The sequence below is a fragment of the Oxyura jamaicensis genome, chromosome 9 (assembly GCF_011077185.1).
Source record: "Oxyura jamaicensis isolate SHBP4307 breed ruddy duck chromosome 9, BPBGC_Ojam_1.0, whole genome shotgun sequence".
NCBI lineage: Eukaryota > Metazoa > Chordata > Aves > Anseriformes > Anatidae > Oxyura > Oxyura jamaicensis.
Window position 1 is genome coordinate 23673079 of NC_048901.1, and position 13561 is coordinate 23686639.

Consider the following 13561-nt stretch of genomic DNA (forward strand, 5'->3'; position numbering starts at 1 on the left):
ACAGTTCAGGCAAACCGAGGAGAAGTAGGTGAGCAATAAAAAGGAGTTATGCAGACCGACTGTACCTATTTTCACTAGCCCCTTTCAAATTAAATCCTGTGACTATGTCTTTTGTTTTCTTTTACAGCTTAAAAGAAAAAAGTCTACAACATATTCGGATTGACCAAGGATACATCAAGTGAAATATAAATGAATTCTGGTATTTTACTACTTTTAGAACTGAATGCATAAGTAGGATGCTATGAAAGCAATTCCTGCAGCTCAAGTCACGACACATTTTCTGTAAGCTGCCTCATGCAGCTGGGTGTGCATCCCGCTGGCAGTGCTGTTCCCCCCTACCTCTCCTATTTGCTGTTTCGCAATAGGGCTCAGGCAGGGCTGTATCTGTACGTATTCAGCTAATGCCAATCTGTTTGGCTATTCAATCACTGAGCAGAAGCATTTAACACGTGCAGCTGTGATCAGAGATGTTCAGCAAGTAAAATCTTGTGTTCCAACTCACGCAAACCTTTGGGAATCAGAGCCCAACAGCTCTGTAAGGGTTAAAAGAAGGGCAACCGACACTGACTGCCCACTTTTATTAGTGACAGAAATATCAAACGCAATAAAGAGTGAAGTTTCACGGTACTTCTACTGTTGTAAAGGGTGCCAAATCTTTAACCACCAAGTCTTTATGTTAACTTCTCTAAAAGATCTAATAATGAAACACTGCAGGTTTATATCTTCGATTTCTAATTCAAACCAAACTTGATGAGACTCACCTTTTCTCCTCTCTGTTCATTTAAAACCTCTACTCTGCGACACAGAGTTTGGATAGGTTCTTTCAGTCGTGCAGACCCTATCAAGTCTTCCAAGTATTCGAGCATGCCTTCGTCATGTTCGGTCTGGCCTTTCGGTTTCATCATTGCAATCTGTTCAACTTCCCCCTTGGAAAAGAAAAGTTTAATATTTTCTTAACTCTTTTTCCTGAGGGAAAGAGTTAGCGTTCTGAATACACTCAACTGCCTTTGGAACGCGCGTATGCGGCCGCATCCTAACATTATGAAAGGACAAAACAGTGCAGTAGTCAGAACTGACGGATCACAGTCGCAGCACATGTGGGAGAGATCAAAATGAACAGATTTCCTCCAAGCAGTACATGATGATGTGCATGAAAAACAGCATCTTTTTTGAAGCCCACAGTCAGGTCTAAATTTTGTTTCATTGCTCTAAATATCCAAAATGTTTTCCCCCAACCTAAAAAAAGAAGAAGAGAATAAAGCGTGCCCTCTAGGTCATGTAGCACCCAATAGTCGTTAACCAGGACTGAAGTCCCCCAGAGTTCCCTTTAGAAAACAGAAGGCCCACAAAATCATGTCTCATGGATGAACTGGACCTGTAATTCATATAACTGAGACTTGATGGTTAGAAAAAAACACACTTTAGGTATTAGACTTTATTTCATTTTCCTGTATGTACAGCATTAGCTTTACATTATTAAGCTGAACAGTAACAGTAATTTGATTTTTACAAAATAAGATTTAACAAAGATTAAACTGAGACGATGATGGCTTATTTTACTGACGTTAGCATTAGCCAACTAAAAAAAAATCTGCTCTAAGTATTTTATGCTTAAGACAGAGGAGCATGAAACCTTTAAAGTACGGATTATATTTTGTAAATTGCCTGCCATATATCAGAAGGTAAAGACATCAAATTGAACATCTGTATATTAAAGTTACGTCTAAAGCAAGAATAGATGTGACAGAAGCTGCAAAAGCTAAATAAAGAGAAGACCAAGTACAAACTACTCACTCCCCAAAAACTTGGAGAGCTAGGCATACAAGAGACAACTTTGTTAAACAGATACACAGTATTGCAGGATTGTATCGGCCTTTGTGACACATCCTTAAACCCGTGAAATAACAAGTTCTGATATGATTTTAATTTAGTTTTAGAACTGTTAAGATTTAAAAACAAGATTTATATTCTAGCATCCAATCTATGTACGTAAAAAAGACCCGTACGTCAACATCCACAGACTGAAAATGCACTCGAGAATTTAGTTGTCACAGTTTGCTGCTTGAGCTGAAGCCAAGTCTCTACAAAGTATGGAGAGGGACAAAAACCTCAAGAACACCCAGAAGATGGAGGGATTAACAGGACTGCTGGAAAACCAGAAGGGACTGCTTTGACAGAAGTCGACAATGGCGAGGATTTCTAGGCCAGCATCGTGAATCAGAGCTGCAAGCAGCGAAGAGAGCTGAGGACAGGGTACTCCTGGACGTTGACTAACGAATGCACTGGATTTTTTTTGCCAAAGTAACTTTGTTCCACTTACTCAGTACACAATGACACCTAGTGGCCCTGTTTTGCTTCCAACCAGTACATACCATTTGGCTGAGTAGAAGGGAAAAAGTGAAGTTTTGCAAATTTTGCAAACTGGGAACTAGTAATTCCCTACACATAAGAAATTCCCATGTTAAGCTAAAACACAGAAGCCAAGGTGTTTTTTATCAGTATTTTAAAATTTAAAATTAATAAATTAAAATTATTACTATTTTAAAATTCTAGAAGTTAAATGCACTTAAGCTATTATTTTTTTGATAATTATCGTTCATAAGAAGTGTGAATAGGTTTGTCAAGACATAAAAATCCCAATTTTTACTTCTTATGGGTATTAAAAAGGCCATTCGTTTCCTAATAATTGCAGCTGCATTATGTACAACTCCAACTTTGTTTGTTTCCTTGCAACACAAGTATGATTTCTCTACCAAAACCACCTGCCAGTGCCATGCTGCTCGTGGGTAGAGCACTCATCGCAACCTCCTAAATTTCTGCAGAATTGTCACATGAATCTCCATTGTTTCTTCTTGCATTGTAATTGATTCCTCTGTTTACATCCAAGAAAGAATTGTCACTGAACATCCGTCTTCCATGTTATACACCCTCAAGGTAGGTGCTGCACTTTGACTTTGCACTTGCTTTCCTCTTCTATTCCCCCCTCCTCTTTTTTTAAACTGGGCACAAACCACAAAACTATGCTGGATTTAACACAAGCAGAGCAATTGTAATTTACTCGGAGTGGACAAGCAAAGAATGTAAGGCAACATTTTTTCATAACATGGCTTTTAATAAGTAAAATTAACCCTCTTTAAATCATGACTATCTAAGAAAGATAACACAGTTGGGGGGGTTCTCCACAGCTCGCTAAATATGACTAAGTACAATATGCCTAATGACATGGCACATTAGTAATGAAGCTTAACCCTACTGTATCTGAGTCTATAATCTCATAAATGAAGAAATCAGAGGTTTGGTGGTCTACACGGTGAATAAATACATCACCACATCACGAGGAATACAACCTTACCCGTGAATAAAGGTTAGGCAATCCATACAACAAAATTTTGAGAAGTTGAAGTGAATTGGGTACTGGTGCGATGATAAACACAAACTGAACTTGTTGGGCTGAGTAGTGCCAATTTTATATGCAATTCCTCTGCCTTAAAAAAAGCAACAAGTTTAGAATTACATATTCTTCAGATTTTATGTAAAGAGATGCAGATAATACTAAGTACTTAATTTTTTAACTCTTCTCATGAAGGGTAAAAGTGAAAACATTTAGACTACTTAGATGGTAACTGAATCCTACGACTATGAAGCGTTATTTAATATTTCAATTGCTCACCAAGTTTTACGTTAAGAAATCAGTCTAGGCTATCCCTATAGTTAGCACGCTAAGGAACCAAAAGGTATCCAGTTATTAGCATTGATAAAGGAGACTGAAAAAGTTGTACCTGCTCTTCTTGCAAGTAGCCATGACAATGAGGAACAGGAGAAAATGTTTTGCAGCTTTGCATTCTGTTAAAACTTGATACAGTCAATTTAACTGTTCTCTGTTTTTTTAACACTTGATCCACTATTGTCTGCACTGTATCAAAAAATATACCCTCGTTCATTTATCTAGCAGAAGATCTTTCAAAACACGGACAGCATTTCTGAAAGTGAAACTAAGAAGACAGCAGGCAGACATTTGTTGAAAAGAAGCACGCCCAAGCGTGTTTTCATACTGTAGCTGTGCCACCTACACTGGAGAAGTCTCAGAACTGACCACCAGGAAATCACATTACCTATTTGCCTCAGCTACCTTCCTCTCGCTTGCAGGCATGAATTCACGAGGGCTGAGGGAGCAACGTGCAAAAAAAAGTCATCCTGTTTGAGAAGACAATCAAAATGGATGTTGACATTGAGAAATTGGTGACGCTGACAAACAGCTAACAGAGGACAAAACATCCTTTTTTGTGTGTGCATATATGGAATATATAACGGAACATATATACACACAGAATGCATGTATACAAGTATATATGAAGTATGAAAACCCACCAAATAACCGATTAACATTTTGAGAAGGCTGCGCATTCAGTGCAAACTTTCTAAATGGAAGTACAAACTAAATTTCTCAGTTTCTGCATTGTGGCAGACTGAAACTATTGGGATGCTGGCACATTACTAGTAACAGAAGCACTCAGCTCCAACACTGCCTAATAAACACAAAGACCAGTTTCCACAGAATCTCAGATTAGTTATCAGAAAACAATTACTGGTGCATTTTGATGGAGAACAAAAGTCAATCAGTGTAAAAAAAATTCTGACAGCTGTGGCAAATAATCAGAAAGCTCATGTGACAGATGGCTACCAAATTATATATATTAAAAAATCAAGAATCTTTCTCACTTAAAAGACATTTCCTCTAGTCAAAATCACAAAGAGTAACTTCAAGCGATTTTGAAATAGAAGATTCTGCCTTCCCTTGCACAGCTGAACACTCAAGGAGTTGTTATTTCACTGCCACAATGTTTAAGATACTTTCTAAATGTAAATTTCTATTGTAACATTGCAGAGAAAAAACTTGAAGGCAAGTAAATCATAAAAGCCTTCAAAAACCAACCTAAGAGTTTCAAATTAACTATTTGAAACCAACACCTCAGGTAAGGACACTGAGGGGGTCAGCACAGGGTGGAGAAGCTGCAGTAAATACCCTAGGCAGGGGAGCCTGGACTTGCTCTGCCTGTCGAGTTCAAGGCCATGAGGACACGGTGGGTGGGTACCCATATGGATGTCTGATGAACTGCCAGAAGAGGTGCCGTGATCACTGTGATTTACACTATTTAGAGTTATCAGGCTGCCAAGGCAGGGGTCTGTCTGCTTTGAGGTCTGTGCATTTCAGAAGTTAAACTTGCATCCTTTGAGCATTTGGGGGATTCTATACATTCAGCGTGAGATATCTAATATAGGCTGAATCCATTAATTTTCAGTTTTCACACCGCATGCACTCTGTTCATGTTAGACTAAAATTCTCACCAGGGCAAGCACATCTCAGATAGTGCAGGCAGCCTACCTAAGAAGCCACTCCACCACTGCATGCACCTTTCTAGACCCAATTTGTGCAGGGCAAGAATTTCACCTGCCACATAGCCCTCAAAAGGTGGGACAATAACATGTGTAAACTCTCCATCACCTAATTTCTTACTACTACCTCTATTTTCTCTAAAATCATACTTTCAGTTCTTAAAACAACTAATCCTGCAGAGCAGAAAGCTTTAGATCAGTTTACCCAGTGTTTATCCACATAAAGATTTGAATTTTAAGCAAAGTCAAACCTATTCATCAAGCTACATTTCTGCAACTCTTACCACTGGTCCTGAAATCAGAGGTTACTTTTCACTTTTGCAGATAACTCCTAGCTTGCTGGTTTTGGCAGGCAGTAGCATCATGTTCCTGCAACCTCCCTTTAGACAAGTAGGGTCTGTGAATTGAAACACTAGTTCTAACGCTAGTAAATCTGACCGGTGGGTGTAACGTACTAATCCTAATACTGACATTATCCAGCTCCAAAGGGTGATAAATTGAAGAGGTTGTTAATTTGCACCATGTACAGACAGCAGCAGTTCCATCTGTCCTAATGCTGGGATTAAGGAGGTTCGGGATACAGCTCTCAGATTCCACTTTGAAATTGTGGTATGAAACAAGTCTTTTAATTTGAAAGATTTCTGAAAGCAGTCTTAAAACTTCTCACGGAGGATGAAACAATACCTTTCTTTGTTGTGAAAATTTATCTGCGTTATGACTAGTGGTTTCTGGAGAGCCTACAGAGAAAGATGCCTGCTTACCAATTACTGCCTCCTCATCCATGAAAAGTTGTGAAAAAAAAAACACTTTTAAAGGCAGTGTCTTGCAACACAAGGTTTTGTCAACTAAACCGTTAATGCGGCACACATGACATCTACTTTGCTAAGACGTCCACTGAAGAATGATAGCAGGAAATAGGTAAAAGTATTTTTTCCATGATCTGGGGTTGTCATTTTCTTACGTCTGAAGATGTGGAACAAAGTGCTGAATAACTTAAGATAAATTAGCATGGTCCTACACAATCTAACAAATTAGACTAGCATTTGGGTGTTAAAACCCACACGTCCTGAGCACTTCAGAAGCACAGTAAGGCATGGACACAGAAAAACGTATTTTGGAATATTTTGTAATTTGCAATCCAGTAGACAAAAATGAACAGAATTCTCAGTTGAGTACTGGGTAGTTCTGTGATTGTTTTCTTTTGGGAATTTTCTGGGGCAGGGTTGTTTTGGTTGTTTGTTTGCTTTACATTAGTCAATTTCAGAAGCGGAGTAGCGTAACACTTAATTGAATTGAAATTTATATTGAGTCATGCTCATTAGAAACTGTTTTAGAGAAAATACTACCTACAGGATGCAATGCTTTATGTTGGAAAAGCCTCTCATGTTTTGATACATCACGGAGACAAAGTGAGGCACTATATTAGAGAGCAGGACCTCCTCTTTGCCTCATTTTTGCACTTGAATTGTTCAAGCAGAACACAGAAGAAGGCTCTTGAATCCTTTATGGAACTTTAAAGATGCTTTGTCAATTGAAGCCAGGATTAAAAAATAAATCACATATTTAAATGGTACAGGTAAGTTAAATAAATTCTTAAATAAATTCTTTATACAGCTTTTCTCTTTGTTTATATTTTCCCCACCTTTGAGGCACTGGGCAGCAGACTACACTGTAATCACACACAGACACAGAATTTCTAGGTTGGAAGAGACCTCAAGATCATCGAGTCCAACCTCTAACCTAACACTAACAGTCCCCACTAAACCATATCCCTAAGCTCTACATCTAAACGTCTTTTGAAGACTTCCAGGGATGGTGACTCCACCACCTCCCTGGGCAGCCTGTTCCAATGCCTCACAACCCTTTCAGTAAAGAAGCTCTTCCTAACATCTGACCTAAAACTCCCCTGGCGCAACTTTAGCCCATTCCCCCTCGTCCTGTCACCAGGCACGTGGGAGAACAGGCCAACCCCCACCTCTCTACAGCCTCCTTTAAGGTATCTGTAGAGAGCGATAAGGTCGCCCCTGAGCCTCCTCTTCTCCAGGCTGAATAAGCCCAGCTCCTTCAGCCGCTCCTCGTAGGACTTGTTCTCCAGGCCCCTCACCAGCTTCGTCGCCCTTCTTTGGACCCGCTCAAGCACCTCGATGTCCTTCTTGTAGCGAGGGGCCCAAAACTGAACACAGTACTCGAGGTACGGCCTCACCAGAGCCGAGTACAGGGGGACAATCACCTCCCTAGCCCTGCTGGTCACACTATTTCTGATACAAGCCAGGATGCCGTTGGCCTTCTTGGCCACCTGAGCACACTGCTGGCTCATATTCAGCCGACTGTCCACTATCACTCCCAGGTCCTTCTCCGCCTGGCAGCTCTCCAACCACTCATCTCCCAGCCTGTAGCTCTGCTTGGGATTATTACGCCCCAGGTGCAGGACCCGGCACTTGGCCTTGTTAAACTTCATGCAGTTGACCTCAGCCCATCGGTGCAGCCTATCCAGATCCTCCTGCAGAGCCTTCCTACCCTGGAGAATCCAGAATCTGTTAACACCTGTTACAGCACAATTATAATTATCCTGCAACTTTTTCAGTACTATCAATAGGTATATTGAATTTGGTTAATAATTAACTGATTAAGTGAATTACAGTTTGCAACTTTATGGTAATAACCGATTCTGCTTCATTTATCCCACTGACTTAAGTGATGCAGAAATCTAGACAGTAGTCAAGACCATTATTGCATTTGACTTTGTCAAGCAACAGAAGATCAATGGTCCTGTGATGCTTGTGACGGTGTATTATATATGCATGCGTAAGATTTAAGGTAAGCACATTGAATTTTAGAGGAAAAGGGTTCAAACAAGAACATTTGTTTCCTCTCCTCCCCCCAAAGAAGAAGGGCTATTTAAGTTAGGAGGAAAGTTCATACCACATTAAGCTTAGAAACAATAGGATTGTCTTTATTATGCAACAGGTAGTCAACAGAACTTGTCCCTTAAGCACTGAACTGAAGCAAATAGCAGACTTGTAGCCTGCACATCCAGAATGATTAGAAAATAGTACTTGCAGTTACAACAACCAACTCTCATTCAAAGTTTTGTAGTGGATTATAGCAGCAGTAGTCTGAATCTGTCATTGTTTCTCCTACTGAAGAAAAACACGTGATCAAAGTCAGAACTTGATTTCCATTCTTAACTTTTTAATGTGGAATGCTAGACAGAAGTGATCTGCCAAAAGACAAAGTTCTTTTAATATAACATTAAAGTTTAGAATTTTGAATCTTACTTTACAGAACACAATTTCAGTTTCTCCATTTTTCTCCCAGGCATTGGGAATGTGGACAAGATTTTCCAAGTATTTCATCAGTCAGCTACAAGATTTGAAAGTACACCGTGTGCAACTTCTTAGCATCACAAGCATAAGGAACAGCAATGCCTTATGCAGCCAGCAGAACAAAACCAGTAACATCACGGATTTGCTTGAAGGAGAAGCCACATTAGAATGTTTACTAGCCACATCTAGAATGTTTACTATAAGAGCCATACTTCTACAAAGACTCCTTACAGTATATTCCAGTTAGTGTTTTTCCATCCTTTGTCTCCTATTCTAACCCCCTTAACACTGACATCGGAAGTAGGACTAACGCTAACTGCTGCTACTAAGGCGCAGGCTCTTCTGTTGTGCAGCTCCAGTTCTACACGCTTAATTGACAACTCAGAACTGCTGCAGTCAGGAGTAAAATTAGATGAAAAGCAGCAATGAGTATCAACTTGTATCACTGGGTAAGTGCTAGTTTGGAAGTAGATTAATTCTTAGTTTCTCTGACACTAGCTCTCTCACAAAGTCCTTTCCAGTGTATTTTATGCAGTTTCTTGAGAACATAAAGGTGCCCTGATTGCACTTTTATCTTACATAACGTGAGCCACTAAGCAGCAGTGCGAGATGAGTCTTCCCATTTCCCTGTACACTACTTGCACTGTTTTCAACCCCTCTCCCGTTTTTTATTTTTATGTTTTACTCACATGACAATGCTCACACAGCTTTAGTTTTTACTTTATCAAAATGATGTATCTCACTTTTTAAGGAGGAGTACAGTATGAAGTGGCAAAAAACCAAGCGCTCTATTTGTGTACCTCAAGTCTTCTACAGTGGTCATTTCAACTTGACTCAACTTTAACAGTGTGCCCGTACGCCACTCTCCATGTAAAGTTTTGACTATGAATTCTAGTCCTATGTAATACTGGGCCTTTGAAATTACGTACACAGATAACTAATTTCTGCAAGCTTATTCTTCTCCTGGAAATTTGACTGTAGTACAGTTCCTCCTGTAAGCCACAACACTTTCTTCCAATTCCGTGTTATTGCTGCTGTTAATGCTTGCAGTCATCTCTCATTACAGCCCTTCAGTTTTACCAGATGACAAATAAGCAGAAGGCTACGTATCAAATATTCAACTTCGTTTTCTGCTGTCCAAGGAAAATGTTATGAACTAGATGGGAAATCAAGGAAGGGAAGGCAGTAATAAAGTACACAAATCTACAATGCCACTGCTGTCCGAAGATGGAGGAAAAACTTAGAATTAGCCCATTATACAGCATTCAGTTGTCTGCACGAAAGTACTATTCTGCATTCTGGAAATAATTTAAAAGTAGCCTTTGTCAAGCTGTTTGCATGTCCGTCTAATTTTAGAAGCTTTCTTAAGGACATTCTTGCATTCAATACAAGAATACAAATTGAGTCCACTTTGGAACCTAAGTCAGCTATTGCAAATTCAGCGTACAATGTTTGACTGGTTTAAGATTATCGGTACATTCTAACTAAACTACTTAACTGACCACTCGATAACACCAAGAAAGCGCGTTTTCGCATCCTCTTTCCATTTCTCCCTATTTTTCCAAGAAAAAGGTTTAATAAACAGTGGTTGCAATGATCGTTTGGAACTTGCAAAATAAAAATCAAATAAATTAGCAACAGATTCTCTGATAACAAGAGAATTCATTTTGAAATTGCAAGTATGGAAGTATCAGCGTATCTTATACTGCTCTGTATTCACTTCAGGACAAAACTTAATATTTAAGCAGTGAAATTACTTCTGTACTTTATGCATCAAGTGTAAAGCTTCTATTTTTACATAACATTTTATTCAAAAATATCTGTTTTCATTTGATTACCATACTTCTTTAAACTCTCCCTATCACTTCAGCTCAACTGTCCTTGACCTTTCCAGAACAAGCTTCTCTTCACCACCAACTTTGGCAGCATAGATGTCCATTTATAATCCCCGTAGAGCTTTTCAGCTTGTGCTTGCCTTAGATGCTTTAGCTCAAGTGTTGGTGTGCCTCATTAGGAAAGCAGACCTCAACAATTGGGAACTTCTGGCTTATCTCAAAGCGAAAAGAAAATCTGCTCCCCCCTCATTTCCTCTCAAATACCCTGGAAGAGCGACTCCTACGTTATTTCCACAAAGCAGCAGGTGAAAAACTTGACTAAACTTCCTTCCTGGCAACACAACTTGCCATAGGATAAGACTTATTAGTACATTACAAAATGCTGTTCCAATCAGTTAAAAAAAGAAGCATATAAAATCACTGTAGCTGTTTATACTTGCTCAAGATTACATGGGAGTATTTTAATTGTCTATCAAAAACATTTAAGTGACACTAATTAGTAAAGAATTACTTAAAACATTTCAGTTTGAAAGAGATAAAGTTCTAAAGTAATTTGATTTCACCTCATAGAAGTCTGCTTTTATTCAGCACAAAAGCAATTCAAAGTATTGTAATATTTGTTACCATTTCCACAATATTCATCTGCAAAGCCGCTCTGCAGGCATCGGTTATGAAAATCCACTTTCATTTTAAAAAGTTTATATTAACTATACTTCTCTTACCTTGAAATACATCAAAAGCCCATTTCAGCAGGTGTTAACAGTTACTGTCCACAGCTCGTTTTACTCCCCAGACGTGCCTACCCCACGGATGTCCTTAACTGACATCCCTTCAAGTTCTCCCTATTTATTTAATAATTCTGGAGAGACAAGCCAGCCATGATAGAGGCTGAGATTTCTGTCTGGCCTCAAGGTTAACCTGCTGGAGGAGTCACTATTGAGCAACAGCAAACACACTTACCTCTGAGCTTTGCCCAACCCGGTTAGTGCACAGAACCCATGGTTTTCTGCACACTGATGTTCCAAGCATTCAAGAAAAGCTAAAAGACTTACAATTTTATTTGTTGTTTGTAAGAGATACACAAGTTCCTGAAGCTGGGGTATTAAGTGTGGAAGACAGAAATAATAGCAGCAAGATGATAGATATCACCACAGTGCTCATCATACTTTCAAAAAAAAAAAAAAAGTGACAAGAAGCATTTTTTTCTGTTGCAGTTTCAGACTGTGGCAAACTCATTAATGGTGCACTGAACACTTTTCTGTTCCCGAAGTGCTAAACAGCATACAGCAATTTATTAGAAAATATAAAATATGTAAGCATTGGAACCTAAAGATCACAAGCAACAAACTTCTGTTAAATGTTGGCAACATCTCATTGTAACCAAAAAAAAATATATTTTTTTAAATAAGATTTTTCCAATTAGCTAGTTCAGGCACAGAACTTGTAGTATTTATAGAACTGCTCAATTAGTGTTATATATTCTGTTTTTTCCACAGGTGTTTTTAGTAATGTTACTCAGAAGTCAGCAGTTTGATTGTAATATTTTCAGTACAGCATCAAAAGTATCCCATATCCTGCCTTACCCAACATTTAAAATTAAAAAAAAAAAATTGTTCTGGTCTATGCTTTCAAACTTTATCCTAAAAAGCTCCAAAATCTGCTATGTCAGAGGAAGACTGCAAAATGGGGGTGGGGAAAGAAAATAAAAAAAGTCTTCTAAAACACATATTTGCTATTGAGTAATGCTAGAAATGCTAGCAAGATACTAATAAAGTAGCTAGAAGTGTTTGTTACTATTTGTATAACATGTTCTCTAACAACTTGTCCTTTAGTATTACTGAATACTCTGTAACAGATTGAAAATAGTATTTGACAACACTTTAATATTTTTTTCCCCAAGACCTCTATTAAAAGTGAAATATTTCAATTACACCCTATTGACATAGAAATCAAAGAGCTGTGATTTATTTTAAATAGGAAATTATTCCAACTTGATATTGAACTAAAACAGGCCACTCTAACTGAACTATAACATGAGAGAAGCAAAAGCATAATAGAACTGTCACATTCTTCAAACTTAATTTGAAAAACATTAGGGGAAAATGGGCAATTCTCGTGACAGTAGTACATAGCCTTAGCTTTCTGACACGGTCTCATTTACATCTAATTATAATTTTCAGTATTTGGGTTTTGAAGTTCTGCTGTCATTATGTGGCAAACACTGCCACATTTCCCAAATGGAAAGCACTCAACCCTGTATCACCCAATCCACAGACTCCACTTAAAAACAAAAATGACACAAACTTACATAAAAGGAGAAAGGCCCTTGCCTCAGTGACACTAAGAAACAAAAAATATCTATGGGGATTCCTCTGAAGTTCATTGTAACACATTATCCACAAAGTTCAGTGGAATGAAAAAAAAAGAGGTTGGAACCATCTCTTGATGTCTTAATATTGATTATACTTCCCCTGATTATCCATTATACACATGAAAAACATGAAACTCAAGCTTTTAGGAGTAGGTATGTTCCTCCCATTGGTAAATTCCTGGGAAATAATTGTGGGAGAAGAAAAGTCAAATCTGGGGAAAAAATACATTAAAAAAAAAAAAAAGCTGCTTAGCAAAACTCCTTCTAAAATGCTTCCTTCCCCTCCCAATAGAGGAAGGGCATGCTCTGCAACAAGAAGCTTTAGATACTTCTGCACCATAACTTCTACCAAAGCTTAATCTTTCACTGCAGTCTCTCCCTGTTAGAAATTTTCCTACGATGATACTTCCAAAGCACAACTTTGGAGAAAAAAGCATATGCTACCTGTTATCTTGTTGGAGGTACTTCTCACTCCAACTTAAAACAGAAACTAGGAGTAAGGTGTTGGAGGGAATAATTGGCATGGAGCCTTCACAACAGATATATCCTCTTTTTGTGGGTGTAACTGTAAAAAAGGACGGCACAAGAAGACTTGAGGAAGTGAAGCAAAGAGAACAACTTTTTTTTTTTTTTTT

The 13561-nt window shown here is 38.5% G+C and overlaps 1 protein-coding gene across 1 annotated transcript in view; it reads right to left on the bottom strand.

The window, feature by feature from the left end:
• Window positions 1–13561, bottom strand: part of SMC4 (structural maintenance of chromosomes 4) — a 34898-nt gene that overhangs the window by 14083 nt on the left and 7254 nt on the right. Inside the window, exon 6 of the mRNA XM_035334387.1 lies at window positions 762–926. Coding sequence (XP_035190278.1) covers window positions 762–926 — 165 coding nt within the window. The remainder of the gene's footprint in view (window positions 1–761; window positions 927–13561) is intronic.